The sequence below is a fragment of the Lepeophtheirus salmonis genome, chromosome 2 (assembly GCF_016086655.4).
Source record: "Lepeophtheirus salmonis chromosome 2, UVic_Lsal_1.4, whole genome shotgun sequence".
In the NCBI taxonomy this organism is placed as follows: domain Eukaryota; kingdom Metazoa; phylum Arthropoda; class Copepoda; order Siphonostomatoida; family Caligidae; genus Lepeophtheirus; species Lepeophtheirus salmonis.
Genome location: NC_052132.2, coordinates 31,335,145 through 31,356,046, shown reverse-complemented (window position 1 = coordinate 31,356,046; position 20,902 = coordinate 31,335,145). Strand labels below are relative to the sequence as shown.

The 20,902-nt window shown below is 31.3% G+C and overlaps 1 protein-coding gene across 1 annotated transcript; it reads left to right on the top strand.

Annotated features, from left to right (window-relative positions):
- The first annotated feature begins 2,484 nt into the window (after positions 1-2,484).
- Positions 2,485-6,438, top strand: LOC121113669 (uncharacterized). Its single transcript, XM_040707510.2, has 4 exons — positions 2,485-2,821; positions 4,055-4,352; positions 4,418-5,336; positions 5,402-6,438. Exons 3-4 carry the CDS (start codon positions 5,310-5,312, stop codon positions 5,927-5,929), a joined length of 555 nt encoding a protein of 184 aa, XP_040563444.1. The 5' UTR covers positions 2,485-2,821; positions 4,055-4,352; positions 4,418-5,309; the 3' UTR covers positions 5,930-6,438.
- Positions 6,439-20,902: the final 14,464 nt, after the last annotated feature.

Sequence of the window (20,902 nt, the reverse complement as noted above, 5' to 3'; positions counted from 1 at the left end):
CACATGTCAAGTACGTCTACACTGTACAGAGTGAGGACCCAAAACTTGCAGTCACCTGATTAAATTACAAAAACGTGATTTTTATGGGATCAATAGAAGACAACTGAATACAATTATGTGTTATTTTTAAATACTATATTTAGATATATTTTGTATTCAATATGGTGTCCTTCACAAGCAATAACACCTTCCGGACGCTGGTAAACAGATTGACAGCTCTTGACGATGAAGGCCGCGTAATTAGAAATGACGGGGTCAACATCCGGAGCTAAAATCATGTCCGATTCAGGTCACAATAAAAAAGCGAGTCAAGTTCCTCTCCACATGTCTTGCACTGCCCAGGTATAAATTCCAAACACTGCCTATGTACCATATGCCTAGGATATCCCCTGAGTAAGTTCTTGCTCTTTTTTTTTTTTTTTTTTTTTTGGCTATTATATTATAATTATGACGAGGGGACTGAAATAGCATTTCCTTGTATAAGAGAAATGGGTCCTTCCTGGATTGTACATAAAATAAGAAAAACGTAAATAGAGTTTTAACTTTCTCCTGTGATGGCATTTTTCATATAATGTTGATATATATATATATATATGGAAAAAGTGAGAGAAAGAAGCAAAAAGTAATAATAAAAAATAATAATACTTGTGAGTTTCCTTCGGTAGCATTTTTCATATTTCTACAGAGTGATCACTTCATATAACAACATTTTAACATACGGGAGTATTTTTATATTTATTCCCCTTTTAAACGGGATCAAAGTCATCATCTACACACTCACTCTTGATATTTAATCAATTTCTTATATCAAGTCTTTTATTGTGTCTCGTAACCTTTCTTCCAAAAAGAAACATAACAAAAGGCCCAAAATTAGTTGGAAGCAGATAGCCGATTCTTCCAAGGCATGGGATTATCACTGTTCACTGTTTTGTTATGGGAAGGGGGCATTGTTTTTTTTAATTTGAGAAAACTTTTTGGAAAAAATATTGCAAAATTTTACTTTTTAAAAAAAAAAATTTATAATTAAATTTCATATTTTAGAATTTTTTGAAAAAAAATGTAAAAAACCACAACTATTTAGGAAAAATTAAATTTTTGAAAAAAAAATATTTAATTAAATTTCAATAATTAATTTTTTTTTTGAAAAAAGTTAATAAATTTACTTATTTTGGAACGAAAAATTGTAATATTAAATTTTTTGGAAAAAAAGTTCAAAAATTCACAGCCATTCACAAAAAAATTCTAAAATTAGTTTTCAAATATTAAATCTTCTGATCAAAAATTCAAATATTACATTTTCTGGTATAAAATTTCAAATATTAAATTTTCTTGTAAAAAGCAAAAATTCCTTAATTTGGAGAGGGCTACATCCACGCCAGCCCACCCTCCTGCGGACGTCCCTACTTTTAGGAATTGACGTTCAACAGCTTAGCAACAGCTAATTCAACTAATTACTGTTAATAACTAGGGCTGTTTGTCGTAAGCATTTTCGTTCTGTAGAAAAAAAAATCGAAAATCAAAATGGTAACCCTGAAAATTTAAAATGTTTTAGATGAAAGCAACAAAGATGTCATGATGTTTCAGGATCCAATCAATTTCCAATCCTTAGTTCTTCTCTGAGTGCAACAGGAACTTATTTTTATAACTCCCCAAGGGGAAGAGATGTACGTTCTTCATACATGAATTTAGAATGGGACAGGCGCGTACTAGCTGTGGGGTAAGAGGGGGAAGTAAAAATTAGATTTCTCACAAGAATAAAGGCTGTTTAGAGAAATATTTATAGACACTATATTATGTATAGGTGATCAATCTATTTTAATCATTTCATTTGTTCAAATATGAAATTATAATGAAAAATTATTTAATTCCATCATTATGCAATGCGTGAATGTTTTGTAAATTTAAAAAAATAATCTGCAGGAGCTCCTTAGCGTTACTCTCTGCTAGACTAATAAACTTTGATGTTCCTTCCTCAAGAATGAAAGAATTATTATAGCAGCTTTATAAAATAAAATAAAAATAAGACTTAATCTACAAAACACAACAAAAACTCGCACGCTAAAAAATGCTTATGATTTACAATCCTATCCATAAAACTAATTAGATATTATGAACAAAGTACGCAGTGCTTGAAATTGAGAACAACAGCTATAATAATTAATAAACTATGTTCATATTGTCTCCCAAATGCAAACATGAGAGAGGGGGTCAAAAAATGGGGAAAAATTGCCTAGATACATTGTACATGATCCCTTAGGAGGAAAAAATAGTAACACCGTGATATCCATGCTCAAATACCGTTGCTGATTGAGGGAAACACTCTTTACTTATGTAATGCGTGTTATGATTAGAAAGCCTTTTTCTTGTGAAAAAATAATAATAATAAAAAGTTTTGGCGCCCTACCTCGGGCTCAGTTTCTCAATATGAAATATGATATTGATGTTTATTTCCCCCTCTTTTCCAAAAATTGTAATACACATACAACCTACTAAACAGGAGTAGAGCAGTAATAAATAGAAAGAGGGATACTCTCTGATATTAGAACTATTACTTCATACCCTGAGACTACTTAGCACTATCATTCAAAAGTGGAAGCTGCTTACGTAGATATCTTCTTCTTTCGTCACTACGACAACAACACTCCATTCCTTCCTCCTTTCTGTGCGTGTGTGTGTGTGTGTGCGTAATCCTATTAATTAATTAGGAACAAAGAATTCTAACAAAAGAAGATTCAGACTTTATACTTCCCTCAGGCTGAAAGTTAACACAGAGCTTTTGGAAATATATGCCTTACTCGAAGAAGAAAATTGAAGAATTCACGTAAGTGCTTCATGGCAAATAGCATTAGTGTTGGATTTGAGTTACAAATATAGAATTGAATTTTTGATGATTGAGTTAACTCGAGTTCGAGTAAAGACATCAGAGAATTGATGTAATTTAAGTTTGACATCTTCAATGAAGCAGAAGTCAATTATTAACCAAATAATGTAATTTTTAAACATCATTGTATGAAGTTGTATGATCTATAATATCAGAACCAAGCATCAATTAAAATAATGTGGGTGGCCACACGATTAGAGGGATACGATATTTTACAAATGTATCCCTCACAGCATTTGGTGTGTTTTGACACAATTGGTTTGTTTTGTTGGCCAACAGATTAATATTCTAAGGATATCATACTTTTAAAATAATCAAAATGTAATATTTATTACTTGCTTTTCAGTGACGAGATATTATTTCTAGATGAAGAGATATATATAAATATTCAGCCATTAGAATATGCTATATATCAGTTAATATTTAAGTAATAAATCAATCATCAATTTAATCCCGTTTATGTAAGCAAGATGACCGTTTAAAAAGAGAGAGAGAGAGCAATTTTAATGGAAGACATATTTAACAAGCCTTGGGGATGAATACATCTTATCTTGGATTTTTTACTAAATGTAATGACCAGGGAGGCACAAACTTTGTGATCCATGCTTTTTAGGAAGTAACTATATAAGTAAAAAAAATGCATCATTCATATGGCTAAGTTTTAGTACTCTGTACTAAAACAAAGCATTCCTTTGCTAAAAAAATTAAATAGTAATTTTTTTTTATTAAAATCTTTCTTATGGCATCATAAAAATATCAAACAATCTTTTCCACGATACTTTTCGATGCAGTGTTTGGATATTTTCTCCAATGTATTTCATTTTTTCCAGTTTTTATCCCATATATCAGTTCATGCCTAGTTGGCATGTCAGTTATTAATATCTCAGTCACATCACAGCCAATTTGATTTCTTCAAAATCGATATAGCTTCGATTTTTCAAACTAATTTATACTCGAATATTTTTAGTTTTTGATCAATCGAGCTTAGTGCTGTTTTCAAATAATATTGCTTTGAGGAGTTTGATTATTTTTCAAGAAACTACTCCAACCTTAGTCAGGTAATTTTTTTTTTTTTTTTCGAGTTTGAGTAATACTCGAATCCAACACAAAATCGCATCATTTTTTATCATAATACATATTTTTACCTTCATGGTCATTTTTTTATTATTATAGACTGCCTCCTCCCTCCTGCTTTCACGACGTACATATCTAGTTCACCTATGCAAACGGACACTCAACTATGAAATATTCTACAAACGATGTACTATTTATTTAACTAGCTTCTACTACTTACTTAAAAATGAAGAGGGGAGGTCATGTCTCTTTTTTTAGAAACATTTAACATATTATATATGTACTATACTACACCAGCAACATCTAACACTACTCTTAACTCGTGAGGAATTGATTAATTTCACACATCAAGGCGGGGAAGAAGGAAGGAGGATGTGTTTGACAATCAGTTCCATATGTGAGTGTGGCGAAGTAATATTGTTTCACTGAAAAAAATTTCATATTTATATATTATGTACTTAGTGCTCATATCGTGCCTCCATGTCCACAGATATTAGGAGATGGGATTTTTTTCACATTTTTTAAAAGCTATTTACACAAGAGTGATTTGATTCAACTAACAATTTTCGCCGGAGAGTCGTCATCCAATAAAAACGCAGGAATGAAAAATGCCAACTATATTCTTCCTCGAACTGCAATTGACTATAGTATAAAAAGTGATACTTCGACATGATCAATATATATTTCTTTGTAGACAGCAACGCAACATATAAGTACTATACATGGAAGTCGATATTTCGTTTATAAATAGACTCAATTTTCTCATAAGTGGTGATGTTGAATTAACTAAAAAAAATTATTACCTGTATCTTCAGTGTTTAGTGAGAAAATATCATTTCAATGGCATCTCTCTAGGTCTAAAGATACTAGAGATAAGTTCCCTGCTTTCTAACTGAGATTTGAGTTGAGTTTGCCCTTTAAATTGACCGTTTTTCGTCGTTTTTTGACGGATTTTCACCGATTTTTTTTTAAAAATCCCGGGCTTTTAATCAGAGAGGTATAAATAAAAAGAAGAAGAGAAAAAATAGAAGGGAATATAAACATCTTGGCCCTCTTTGGCGACGTGAAGATCCACTTACTATATGTGAATAAAGATTCTTCATAGAGCAGCCCAGGCGCCTGTTGAATAAAGAAAAAGAGTGTATAAAGGGACACTTGTTGGAGAATTCTGACAACATAGATACATTCAATAGCTCCATGTGTTTTTTAAAACATCTATTTTACTGTTTCTCAACATAAATAATCGTCCAAAATTACTCAAAATTCTCGTCAAAAGTCATACGTGTTTTACCTTACACTGAAAACGACGCTGTGAAAAAGGGGAAGCACTTCATTGAATTGTTATTGTCTTAAAATGGGGAATCTCTGCAGTGATAATAAAGTAAGTAAATTGTATTTCCCCGTCATTCGAGCCTTAAATAATTATTATCTTTATGACCTCTTTAGAGTTGTTCACCAAACGCCAAAGGTCGTAACGCTCCGAGGGACCTTAATGCCCTGCTTGTGGAAATCCGTAACCCTGAGGACACGGAAATTTCTCCATGGGCCAAGAAATTTCGTTCCTACCTTAAGGAAAATACTCCGGAATTAGAGCCTGTTTTTGACTTTGTCATTGTGTGCAATGTACTACGCTCTAAAGAAAACGAGCTCAAAAACGTAACTGCAATCAAATGGCGAGTAGTAGAAATACATAAGGAACGACGAGAACTTTTAAATCAAATTGGCTCAACATTCTTTTTCGAAGATGCCCCTACTCCGATAATTTTAGCAAATCGGGTATTGAGAGACACTATTGTGGGCAGGTTGCAGGAATTAGAAAAGGATAAAAGCCTAAGTGAGGCCTATGAGCTAGTATGGCAAGCTCGTTGTGATTATATGGTATGGAAGGGGGGTTTGGATATGGCCTATCAAAAGTTTCTGCGATACGAAAATCGTCCTGCTTCATTTGTGGCTGTTCTCATGAGTATATTATGAACTTATTCTTCATCATCCAATGAAAAAGATCTCAAACACAAGTGAAGATTACATTCAGAATACGTTTATTATTTTTTAATGTTATTATTTTATTTTTTTTGTATCATATTTGCTTCAATCTTTTTGTTTTTGTATCATCATAGCCTCAGACAGAACAACATCCTCTCTTAATGAAGTGAACTGTTATTATCATTAAGGATACGTTGTTAAAGATGTAGGTTATGCTATGAACTATTGCAGCTGCCGTTTACTTCTTTTGGAAGTATGTTCCTATTCATTTTTTATTACTTTATTATACATATACATGAGTCATCATCATTATTATATATTCAATTAATGTCTAAATATGTTGAAGTTGTTTAAATTTTTGCAATTAAAATGTAGCCGAGATCTCATGTAGGCAACTCAACATCTACACACCAGTTCGAAATTTGTATCATATTTCTCAATAAATACAAAAGTATATATTCCTATTTACAAATAAATAGTTTCCGTGTTATAAAAATAAACCCATTTATTTTAGTTATTTCACAATACCGTGGCTACTCCATTAACTACTATCTTTATTATCTGTTTCAAACTTGTTTCACCATCTAAAGTGTGAATAATATATTTTCTATAATATCCCAATCATATCAAATTACACTTTGTAAGAAATAAAGAAAGTTAGAAAGAGCAACAACATTTCTTTATTTCATAATGTTTAATAATTAAATTAATTTATATATTCGACAATAGCCTCTGCGCTAAGTAAAAAGTTAACTCAAGACAATTAATCATGAGCTAATTGAGTGAAGACTTGAAAAAGTACACAGATGTGACGTTTTTACTCAATATTTCAATGTTAATGAGCAATATGTATATTTTTGAAAAGATAAATACAAAAAAATTGTTGTTCTTTTCAGTCGAAGGAAGTTATAAATTCTTTATTATCACTTCTCAATAGTAAAGTTATGTGTCTTGAGAAATAATATGCGAAACATAAATGTTCGGAACATTTTTATATTGAGAGGTTGTGTGATTTAATTTATTTATTAACTGGTGATCATTTTCTCTCTTAAGATCGAAGAATGGTCATGTTATCAAGAATAAAAATTGGTAATTATATTCCAACAACCATTGAACAGAAGCTTATGGGCACGGTTTGGTTATGTATGGCTTTAATCAGAAAAAATAAAAAACAAGATCTACAGGTGTAACAAAGTTGTATATTTAAGCATGGGTAAAGACAGTATTTTTCCAGTGTGGATCATTTTCTTTGAAAATTCCCAAGCTTATTTGATAGATCTATACAATCAAGTGGTCAAGGCTACACAATGTTTCTTTATACAGCTATCGATGATAGTTAAATTTTATTTACGGAAGATGAGAGCAAGGTAACTGTTACGTCACTATCTGGCAAAATATTTATATTGGACATTGTATATTTAAAAACTATTTAGAGTTAGTGATCAATTGTTTGTGTAATAGATTTAAACTTGTACAATTAGTCATAGGAATTAATTCTATAGCTCCTGGTAGTTTGCTGATACTTACGTTAGCCTATTTTTGTTTTTAGAAAAAAACATAATTCATATGTTTATTTTTATATACCTCATAAGAACAATTTCAATACAAACTCAAAATACTTTAATAAAAAAAATCAAACTTATAACTTAAAAATAATAAATTGACCAGGTTATTTATATATTTTTGTAAGGTAAATAAGTTATAAATATTTACTTCAATGTTTACGGAGTTTCAAATCCACAATATTTTGAGGAAGACTGTTTGACTTATAAGTGAATTTCTTTTTTGAAAAGATTGATACATTTGTACATTCGAGATTGCAATGATTGACAATATTTTAATATTGATTCCTACCATAGATTACACAAGTAAAGGATATATATAAGATAAAATATTGTTGGCGTTCTATACATTAGTCGTCACAATATTTTCTTCTTATTTCTATAATTTAATATATAGTATAAAAGAAAAATATCAACATTGAATGGCACATCGTAAATATTTCTTAGTAGTATATCCAGAACAAAGCTAAGTTTTTTCTAGTAATACTATTTTCCCAGTTCTTTCAATCATTTTTATTGGTATTCAAATCCTTATGTAGCTTATAATTGATCTCATTTGTCGAAAAGTTTAAAAAAATATTGTATATATTATAATTAGTGTGCGTAGCTATGTCTGTTAAGTCGACTAATGTATTTTTATATTTTTCATGTTCCACCCCTTGTTAGTGTATCACACAATTACAACACGGGTCATACGAAGTAGGGACCCGAAACTTGAAATAGTATTTAATTACGATTTCATCACCGTTATTTTTAGCCACGAGGTTTCATTATACAAGCAAATGACAGCTAAAAGATCTCCTCCGTGCCAGTACCAGTCCTGAGAAGGACGCAAAGACCGTGGGTATCTCCATCCGGACTTCTCACAACATGAAGAAATCAATTACAGCCCCATACAGCCAAGAAGAACCAAAACTTAGTCGGCAGCAACATGGCTGACTTCTGTCCTGTCTCTATATGGCCCTACTCTAGCCCTGATCTAAATTCCCTGTAATTAAGAGTTCGGGTCGTTTTAGGGAAGAATGTTTGTCAGACCTCTCATTCAAACCATGATTCGATCCAGGCTGCCATCATGACAGAGTGGTTTACCATGGACCCGTCCTTCATCGTTAAGAGCTGCCAATCTGTTCGACGGCGTGTGAAGGCTATTTTTGTATGTGAAAAAGGACATATTATTGAATATAAAATATAGCTAAATATTGTAGCATTTAAACATGTCTCAAATTGGTTTGAGTTGTCTTTTCTGGATTCCATAAAAATAACGTTTTTCGTAATTTAGTCATGATGATGCAAGTTTTGTTTCCTCACTCTACATAGTGGGTAATAGGTAACGTTGTATAAAATATATTCGCATAATGACATTTTGGATAACAACAATATTGAAATAATTTCGACCTCATCTTTTACCTCCATGCTCGAGAGCCCGGAAGTATGAACCATCATGTCGACTACTCTTTTTATCCTTGCAGAAGATGATAGCCCATATCGGACTAATATGGATTTCTTCGCTACCTCATAAGTCGGATTCTCCTCACTAATAGGAATAATATTGAAAACCTCACCCGGCAATGCTGACACCATAGGACTATATTTAACTTTGGTATGACAAATTCCCCTCAACGTAAAATCAAGTTCAATTCTCCGGAACCAGTTCTCAACATCCGAAGAACAGAGCCTAGGAAGGCGGAGTCCCGCAACGGCCATTGCTAAATTCGCCTCTTCCGTTTTAATTGGCCATGATTGTTTTAGGGGAGACACAAGTGGTGAAATTTGCTTTCGGGGCATTTTTCGAATCACGTTGGGGTCACCAATGTAAAGCATTTAAAGAACAAATATCTACTGATTATATTCCAGATAAATATCAATAAGAAGAAAAAGGAGAAGTGATCCACTTGATCAAATCAAACTTCAACATTTATTAGGTAACGGGACATAGTCTTTATGAATTGTCATTTTGTACCTCGAATGTTGGGGATATTTTCAGGTACCGTTGATACTTAAGTAACTACTAAGACCCTGCAATTGTAACCCGAATGTTGGGGGTATTTTGGGTAACGCCGGATTCCAAAACAGGATGCAACCCACTGCGGATACATGAAGAAACTACTGAGAGCCTCTTACAAACCCTCCACTGTACCCCAAATGTTGAAGGTGTTTTTGGGTACCGCCGGGTCCCAAACCGGATGCAACCTACCACCGATACTTAAGAAACAACTAATTCCCATTCACACCCCAAAATTATACCCCAAGTGTTGAGGGTGTTTTTGCCTACAGCCGGGTCCCAAAACAGGATGAATCCAAGCACCGATACTTAAGAAACAGGTAAAAATTGATAGAACTACTAAAAACTGAAAATACCCAACATTCGAGTTACAATTGTTGGTTTTTGAGGGGCTCTTAGTAGTTATTTAAGTATTTGCAGTTTTTAGACCTAGTTGTACTCTCGAATGCACCCCAAACATTCAGGCTCCAATTGGAGGGGGGGGCGTGGTTAGTGACAGACTTTTAGTTGTTTCTTCAAGTATTGGCGGTAAGTTGCATCACGTTTTGGGATCTAGGTGTACTTAAAACACACCCAATATTAAATATTTTCAAAAAATAAATTTTTTGGAGAAAAATTAGATTTCAAATTTTTTGAAAAAAAAATCAAATATCTAATTTTCTAAACTTAATATTTTCACCGCAACAATGGGGGGGGGTTACAGATTTAAACTCCGCCAACATTCGTGGTACAAAATGACAATTCATGAAGTCTTATTCCTTATGTTTTATACGAATTGTCCTTATAGTTATACGAATACGTTTTATACGAAGTTACCGTACACTTGTATATGGTGAAGATATTTTGTCTTTCAAAAACGGACATGTGTTCCAATGCAGGCGCGGCCGCAAAAATATATGTATTATTTATTTTTTGGGGAAGGGGCATGGTTTAATGGATTACTTTTTTTTTAAACAAAAAAATAGAAAATTTAATTTTCGGGAAAAAAATGTGAAAAATTAAATTAAATTTCAAATAATAAAGTTTTTGAAAAAAATAGATTTAAAAAAATCCAAATATTAAATTTTCTATTAAAAAAGCAAAAATTCCTTAATTTCGGGGGAGGGTGGGGGCTACAGGCCCTTGCAATACGTGACAGTGTTAGGGGTTTTTAAAACGAAGGTTAGGGTTAATATTTTGACATATATAAAATTCATAAATACTAACAATATTTTATTTTTAATTATCTATTTAGTTATTTTCATCTTTCCTTATTTTTATTATAACTTATAATTAACTATTTATAAGTTAAAAAGTACCCGATACGATGTAAAAAGAGTATATGTCCATAGAAAAAAGGATGGTTGATAACCCTACGTAATTTATAGATGCTCGTGCATAAATGTTACAACTTGTAGAAAACCTGTAATATGTATTATTTAAGTTGAGAAGTCAAGGCGATTATATTTGGCTACTCTCATATTATACATATTATTTGATATGGGAAAGTAATCTAGGTATTTGAAACATTCTCATTATACTTTATTGGAAAGGTAAAAGAAAGTCTTAAAGTATATGTATTTTGTATACATTTTAAATACCTAATGCATTTAGCTTAAATACAATAGTATTAGTTATAACACTTTGACGTAAATTTGAATCTGGAAAAATAAATATATGTACAGTTGAGTGACTCTTAAATTTAGGGTAAACATAGTCCAAAAATGCCTTTTGTATAAATAAACTGTCTTAAGTGAATTCCGAAAAGGATGTTCAATAAATATATGCACTTTTTCACTATAAAAAACGATTAGGGTTTGTGATTGTGTGTTTTTATTTTTCCTCTGAAAGAAGAACTCTCGCCTATCTGTGGTGTAAAGTGTTACAAAAATATGTGCTTAAATGTTATTTTAAATATAATAGGTTTTCCATTCTATAACAATAATCAAAGTTGTGCGCTTATCAGTCTAGAACCGTTAGAACTGGAACTGACTAAGTCGAACAGAGACTGCAATATATCGCTTATCGGTCTCGGTTCTTGTACTTATTTTCATCTGTTGTATTTTTTAGTATATTTATAACCTTTCAATATTTCATCTAAATTTTTTATGTAGATGAAACACGTCGTTACCTATATTGTATCATGCAACCTTTTCTCTTAAATATGTACTGAGAGACTATTAATGTCATATTATTTTTTCATAATCTTGAAAATGAATTCAGAATTACGCATATATGTATATGTACATTCATAATATTAAAATTTTTGTGCCCCTGCACCCCTACCCTCCCGTCACAGCCACCATTTTGAAAATCATTGTCTTAACCAACTTAGTTTTTTGTGCCCCTGCTAGAAAAAACAGATGGGGCACTATGCACCTGCAGATATTAAAAAATCAAAGAACAGTCAGCAGATATTAACTAGAATACTAATTCAGTAAACCCATAAGTATTGCCCCTGCCTTTTCCTCGCGCTCTCCAACAATGCCATAGCATTCATAAAGAACAAAAAATATGCACGCTTGAATAACATATTTAATCTTGTTTTCTAAGAAATAATGATTGGTGGGGAAAGTTATTTTATTAGCTTTTGAAAGACTGTTGATTCATGTAAAATAGTTATCATTTATAAATTCCTCTATTTTGACTATTTTCAGGTATGAATACCATTTCCTTCAACAAATTATCAAGGACGACGCACACCCTCTAAACATTGAGCCTTAGTCCTCAAACTTTATATTTCTTCATTTTTTACGATAAGGAACATTTTTGGTCTATGTCCTTCTCCTCATATTTTGAAAGAAATAAATTAATCAGCACTCTAATGTCGACTCAAATGGTGATTCGACCTTCAAGTTTGAAAATACCTGAGTTGACTTAATTTCTTATAAAGTTGCCTTTATTTTTATTGCTACACCTCAACAAATGTTTTATGCTTTCTGTTACGATCCTAAGGAATTTTCTAATTAATCAGAATTTCTAATGAGGCTCTAATGAATCTCAGAGAAGACCGACGGTTTTGTTACTAATTGCACAATATCACAGTTAATATGGGGCCTGGGCCATGGTCACCCTATGATAATTTACAATTATCAAAAAGCTAGGGTGTCCATATTTGGATTTCCAATAAAAAAAAGACATATGGCCAAATTAGGGAAGTTTTTCGGGAAAAGAAGTTAATACTTTGTAATTAGTTAATCTTAGAACTAATTTTTTAATCCTTGTCTATTGTCTTAGATTATGAATTTCTAAAAGAATTTTGATTTTCATCTTCTTTTAAATATATTACATTTTATTTTATATTATTACAGAAAATCCTTGATATATATTGAATTAGGAATAGCAATCATTATCTTTTAGCATAAACATATCACCTTTTAACAATCCAAAACAATTAACTTAGGCCATAAAAAATCGGACGTTTAACTCATTAATTAAAAAATCCCGGACAGGATGTAGAAAAAGGAGATGGCCGAGCAAATGAGAAGGTTGGTCACCCAACATATAGCAGCAAAAAAAAATATTTTACTTCATTTGTGTTCTCAATGCAACAAAAAAAATGGCCGAAATAATAGATAAGCTACTTCATTTTTTGTCTTTCCTACTGCCCTTTTCTACTCGATTTCTACTTAATTACTTGACTCGAGTCGATCCTTAACGAATCAACTCATGTCAACACAGCACTATTATTTTGGCATCAACTAGACACATTTTTGCTCATAGTTAAAGGTGGATATTGTATGCAATATACTTTGAAAAATTTGAGAATGTACAACATGTGAACATTGTTGTTTGTATATTATTAGTACCTGTCTATAGATATCAAGATACTAATTACAGCTACTCTTGTAAATGGACCGATAAGAATCGAATTGAACAGATGTGAATTGACTTATATATGTACATATTATAGATTATATTTTTAAGGGTGGTAAAAAATTGATTAAGATAAATCTAAAATATACAAAATACAATTTGTTTGTTGTATTCTTTCAATCAAATAATAATTATAGCGTGATTGTTCAATACAATGAAGGTATATACATTAGATTAGTGATGTGCCGGTCCTTATTTAGGACTGAAGACTAGAGTTCAGTCCTAAAAACTTATAAAGTACGTTCTTTACTCAACTTTATTTCTTCTATTTTAAATCAGTACAGAGAGTCTTAAGGGCCTGGACTAGACCGAACAAATAAGGATCGAACAACACTACAAATGATTCAATAAATAATTATTGATTAAAAAAAATGAATCACATGTTGTACATAAAAATCTTACAAGCTTTTGTATGAATAATTGATAAGCAATTAAAGTGTACCTACCTATGTTACTTGTAATTGTATGTACAATATACATTTAAAAGCACGTGTTGATAATTTTATCACTTACTTTTAGCACCTAAGTCCTAGATATTAGGTAATTAGATAATCAGGAGAAATTGATCAATAATTATAGAGATGGAAAATTTAGGGTACATAATAACTTATCTTCATTAATCTAAACTAATTAATCAGCCAAGGGATGTATTAAATACTTGGTTTTTTGATTTTTTCAAAAAAAAATCCAAATATTAAATATTTGGAAGAAAAAATTAAAAATTAACAGCAATTACCAAAAAAAATTGGAAAAAAATATCAAACATTAAATGTTTTACTCTGCTACATAATTTGCCCGAAAAAAAAATCTTGTTAAAATCAAAAACTCCAACAAATCTTCAAAATTACTCGCCGTCTTTTATGTGCAGACTTGAATGTTCAATCAGATTTTGAATATAATGGATTCTAGTAGGAAATGGAATTCGCTACTCAGGGATTCAATAATAATGACAACTGCTAAGGAAAAGATAATTCATTCTTCAGATTACCAATTCCAAAAAAACGGGCCAGCTAAAAAATACACACAATTTACATCATTACTAATGGCACTGCTGAATTAAAAACCTTGTTAATATCAGCTGCCTGTTACGTAATTTGGGAGGCGGAAGAAAATGAATTACTGCTGTAAAATAGGAAAACCTTCACTATTTAAAATAGCATTAGTACAGAGGAAATAATGTAATTATATTTAAATTCATATATACATATAAATATTTTATAACAATTTATACCTAAGATAGACAATGATGCCTACTTCAGAGTTAACACCACAACGACCAATTAAATAATGAAAAAAAAAACAAAAAAAAAACAGAGTACACACTACAACCGTTTTTCCTTTTCTAATTTTTAAAGGTAGTTTTTTGTTACAAATTGCTCAGTTCTAATTATGTCTCATTTTTCAAAATTTAACCAGAGGTACAGATATGGTTTTTAGACTGGGAAGACCATTTTAGAATTAAACTAGGGACGTACCCTGACATTGCTCATTAATATTGATAAATCTATAACACAAAGTATCTTAACGCCTTCATTACACACATTAATTGTGGGTATTTCCATTATATTTCAAATAAAATTCAAACAATTTTATACCCAGTACAATGAAAATTTATTTTAACTACGCTATTGAATTTGAGAATGAAGGATTTCACGAAATTTTGAAAAAAAAAAAAAAATCCTTCAAGAGTTCCATATTCACTTTTTTTTTTTTTTTTTTTTTTTTTTTTTTTTTTTTTAGGTCAGTTACTTCTCTCAACTTTAATTCAACCATGTAAATTTTATATTAATTTAACATGAATAACATTGAAAATTATTGGTTTTCCTTAGTTTTACACTGTTTATACCATCAAATTCAAGCTACTCACGCCGAAGAGCATATAATTTGGTACTAAAATCATACTTCTATAATAAGTATTACCTCTAAGATAAGTTATTGAAGTTTTTGAATATGTGAGCACCACCTAGTGGTTAAAATTTTAAAAAGGGATGGTTTTAAAATCGGATGGCTGATTTTTTTTTTTTTTTTTTTTTTTTTTTTTTGAAGAGTAAATTTAACTGCATTCATCCCATTTTTAAATACTTTTCACATAATTCAACCATGAGTATATTGCATTTATTGAAATATAATAGAAATACCCTTGTATGGTCATTTGGAAAATTTCATTTTAATTTAAACATGTATTTGAAAATTATAGTTATTTAAAGAACGTTCTTTAAAAATATAATCATAAATTATAACTGAATATAGAAAATTGCAAACATAGATAATTAACATACATTTTTTTGAATAATATTTGTATCACTTCCGTCTCCCATTAAGATAGATAAACCTTTTTTAATATCAAATCTTTCGCATTCCAAAGTGTGTGTTGTTGTTTTTTTTGTTTTTTATATAACATGACTCACTTAAACTCATTACTACATTTTTTTTGTTAGATCAAGTTGTCACCTAGTTCTAAGATATCAAGCACATACTCAAAAAAGAGTCCTTCACAAACAGAAGGATAAACTTTGCTTTATTAATATAGATTATAAGGTTTGACTATCGTATCGTTTGTTGTGTTTTTTATATATGTATATATATCCTTAAAATGTTCAACGTAACCGTGTAAGCAGAAAGTTTAAATTTATTATCACAACCTTTTTATTATAAGGAAATAACTCTACTAAGATGTAAGGAATCATTATGTCGAAGAAAGTTTTGAATTTATGTCTTATAGAGTATTAGAGAGAGGGGGGGGGGCGAGAAACTCGTTGTCGATCCGTGAACTGAGAGAGTAGGCCAGAGGAGATTACATCCCATTATGTAAATGACTAAAACTTTTTATTGTAGATTTACATTATAGTATATTCATGATGGATACAGGAACGAAGTAGTTGTGTCTTCTGTAATGAGATGTAATCTCCTCCAGCCTCATCCCTCTGTCCTCAGATCGACTCCAAGACCTTCTCCTTCCTCCTGCCCGCGTATACTATATTGGAGACAAACTCATTTTATAGAGGATTGACACCATAAAATGTACAAAATATATTCATGTTTAGATTTTGAATGATTTTAATTTCAAAAAACACCCTAATGTACATATATGTATTACAAAAAAATGTATAGATATTAGACGAACAAATTCTTCCATTTATTACTTATGTTATTATTAATAAAATATAAGTTTATAAAATATTTACATTAAATATCTCAATACAGGTAGAATTTACAAATATAAATGAATATACAGGATCTAATCGACGCTTGCATGTACCGACAATTTGGTTTTGATGCAGCTGTATAATGGCGGTTTTTTTGCTTTGTTATTTTTTTCTGGCAGAAACGTTGCTGTATCAAAAAACTTTCGCTAAATTTTGGGCATCATGGTAACAGCTGTTCAAGATATAAAGTAAATGGAATTTACGAAGGAGGACCAGTGTTGTACCTTGACGATTATTTTTGTCCGCAACAACACAAATATTTCAAATTGGGAGGTCTCAAATGTGACTTCATCCCAAAGCAGATTGTGCAAAAGATTTATAAGGCTCTTTTGGAGACGGATGATCCCAAATCCGTCATCAGGTGCAAAAAAGTGAGTACTGCTATTACTTTATTGGCAAGAAAATAAGGACCCCAGCAGTCCAAATCTTAATCCAACGGATTATATTGTCTGAGACTACTCCAAAACTTAAAATGAATCTAACATATGAATAAGATAATTACTAACATGTCAAGGAACTACGTCGTCAACCCCTGCTCCTCCTTCTGGGGCCGTTTCCAGGCCGTCATTGATGCTGGAGGAAAATACATCCCTTAAGCTCTTTTTTAACATTCATATGTACAATTCAAGCTAATTTTCAAATAAATCCACTAAAAAATTTGGGCTCTGTGACAATTGAAAGATTTTTGACAAGTGCGTTGTTTTGATCTTAACACCCTGTATTTGTGTTTTTTGGTGAAAACCCTTAGATCTACAAGGTCAATTTGTACTTAATTTAAAAGAATTTTTTAGTAATACCCCATTAATTGGGATCAGACTTCTGATTGGCCATTGAGATAAGGATAACCAGGATGAATTTGATTTTGTATTATGAACGGACTCAAAATGCAATAGCCAATAGCAAACTAGAAAATATATATTATCTACAAGCGGGTGTGACAGTCTGTAGGTTGTTGTTCAAACTAGTTTTTTGAAAGAAATAGTGAGATTTGCTGTTTGGATTTTATGTTAAGTACATAATTACTATATTTAGGTAAATTGTATAAGTTTTTCCTCAATCTGTATGTCATATTTTCGCTTTCTATCTCCAATTTGGAGACAGTGAGAGCGTATAGTTGAAATTCAATTATTATCACAACCTTTTAATAGTAAGAAAATAACTTCACCAAGTATCACACGTTTATCCTGTAATTATACTGTAATAGTTCATAGTAAATTCAAGAAATAGTCTTAGTGCTTTACTTAATGAGATGTGATCTCCTCCGGCCTCATATAGATCGACTCCTAGCCTCCCCCCTCGACCACTTCATTAGAAACAAAACACAAACCGTACTCCACGTAATGAGACCTTCCATTTACTTTCATGATAATCCAAAGTAGTAGTCGTTCGAATGTCTCAAACAAATCGAGATCCAGATAACATAATTTCCTTATTATTAATAAGTTGCAATAATTGAATTTCAACTCCCCACTTTTACTCTCTCCAATTTCGAGATAGAAAATATAACCTTAACCTAATGTCTTAACCCTATATATTGAACATGATTTAAGTTTTTTTGATATTTTTCTCATCGGGGCATGATACAAAAAGGATAAAACAATCGAAAAATTAAAGTAAATTTGGGGGAAAATGTTTTTACCTATGACATGAATCCCTATGAATACTTATGAATCTGATCTCCTCACAAATAGGTTCTAAATAGTAATTCACTGAATGTAGTTAAATACATAATATAACTGAAAAAAAATTACATATTATTATTTGCAAAAAATCATATGAAATAGTAAAAATATATCAGTATTCATTTTTTTAAATCGTAGTTGTTAAAGAGCTGTCAAGCTCTTTGGATCTATTTTCTTTGAACAGATGGTGAACTTCTGAGGACTTTTTCTTTGGAAACTCTCTTTGGAGAGGTCTCTGAATTAACTCAATTCAAATTATCTTTCCCTGGGCCTTCTCAACTTCACTTTGCAAGTGAAGGAAATGAGTTCCATTGTCAATATTCTGTTAATTTAGTTTTATTTTCTAAAGTTATTTTTTCCCCTTTGTACTTCTATTCGGGAATTGGGATATGGAGAGTGAGACACGTAGTAGTAAAAGGTTTTTCCATTGTATTTGGGGTTCACGACGTCCCCTTTTTTATTCAAAAAACCAACTATTTGGTGTGTTCTTATTAATAAAATTATCATGAATGTGTTGCAATTTTCCTTATAAATTATACTATACAATGGCATTTTCTTCTACCGGCCACATTTAACTATTATATTTTAACTATTTCGTGAAGAATTCATGTAATATCTGACTGTACAAAACCCACACTAATAATAAAGCTTTTAAATCCACTAAAAAACCATATATGGGAAGAGTAAAATTATATTGTACTCGCATAAACAATGTACCTGCATTCAATACCTGCTTTCCACGATGTTATGTATACCTTTTATTAAGTATGTACATGAAACTTACATACATAGGGGCTCTGCTAAATAATTGACACGTGACAACGGTAATAAAAGTTTTGATTTATTGGACAAATATTTGAAATTCAGGTCAATTTGTGTTTGGTGGGATTTTTTTATTTTTTGAATACACTATTTTCAGCGTACCTATATTTTGAGGACTGTTAAAAGAATTATGAGATATGAGGAGATGTTATCACTCAATGTACAGTAATTACTAGATACTTTCTGAAATCCTAAAAGTATCTAATGGTCATATTTTCATACATCAAATGAAAGTCAAAACTTATAATTAGTCTATTTACTAGAAGATTTTATGTGTACTACTTTGAATGGAAAAATGAAAAAATGCTCTGGATACGTGCTTCAATAAATATCCGCGCTTCCTCATCAATTAATGTTAAAACTTATTTTCAGGCTATGAACATATGACTGAATTGTGCATATGTGATTTTGTTACTGGTAGTGGTCAAAGAGACTTGAAATTCTTGGCAGAACTGTTTTTAATGCATTCACTGTCAGAAAAGACATTAAGTATAACAGCAATTCAAGGGCTTATTCAAATTTAGCCAATCGACGTTAGAAACACTGATAAGAGGAAAAGAAGTAGAAAATCGACAATTGATAACAAAATAGGTATATAGTCATTTTTGGAAGTAACGCCATTGTCTACACATTTATCTCTTGTGCTGTTACAACTAAGAAACATTTTAAACCACATGATGCCCTCATTTAGAAAATAAGAATGGTTGAGTTCCGATGATTATAATACGAACAGTTTTTAGAAATAAATTGTCCCCTCCAGACATGTCGTGACATGCACACGTCTGATAGATGTAGAAAATCGTCTTCATAAACCCGAAATGATTACTCTGTGCATTGCTTTTATGCCAAGTTAATTTGAAAACCGACCTCTGATCGGGGTCTTCATGGAACAGAGATCAGGTCCCGAATGTTTTAATGGAACAAGTAATCTGACACAACTTGTGACATTTTATGAGTAGTAGGAAAAAGTGTCAAAGTACAAAATCTCGAATAGAATTTTTTTCGAAAAGACGTTTCTAGGAATTCCTTTGTAAAAACACATTGAAATCAATTATAAACACAAATAATAGTAACTTGTAAAAGCAAATTGTACTAATAAAGAGGAGGAGTTAATTTTTACTCTTTCTTAAACTGCTCAGATTAAGCAGATTTCTTCCTTTTTGCTGTGTAAAAGAGACCTAAATTACCTTTTTAATTCTTTTTTGAGCCTAATGTAATGTTTTTAAATAGAACAACTGGTCTATGAAATGGAAGAACTTGCCATCCTCATCCAATATATACAATGTTGGTTCCCCAAAAAAAAGTCAAATTATAGGTTAATTTATTTGAAAAATTTGTACGAAACTTTAAGTGTGACATGGAAGCACCAAAAAGGGTAGATTCGATTGAGTTTTTAGTTTATGGAGTAAGAGTTAAGAGCCTTAGAATGTCGGCACTTTTTATTAATTAAAAAATATGACATATATAGTGGAGGTGGTTTTTTAGCTACAAAATGATGAACTAGCTGATGATTGTTGGAACTGGGAGTTGGAAATACAGAGCTCGATTCGTGGGTAATGGTGCATCACTATTGCAGATACATATGTGGTTAGCCTACTGGCTGTTCTATTAAAATCTAAACACCTTGAATTTTAAACTTCAACGAGATATAATTTATTAATTAACATTAGAATTTGAACAAAATTAATTCTATAAAAAGATGTGTGTCTGAGCTCTCTAAATCATTAATGTAGCCGCCCTTAGCGGCAATTATGACTTCGGGACGGCGGTGGACGCCCTGGCACCTGCTGCAGATATAGTATTCTATCATGGCGTCCCAGTGCTGGCTGGCAGTG

Excerpts from the sequence above, each read along its gene's own strand:
- LOC121113669 (XM_040707510.2), top strand. The coding sequence starts at position 5,310 with ATGGGGAATCTCTGCAGTGATAATAAA. Across the intron at positions 5,337-5,401 it reads ATCTCTGCAGTGATAATAAA|AGTTGTTCACCAAACGCCAA; the intron begins GTAAGTAAATTG and ends TGACCTCTTTAG.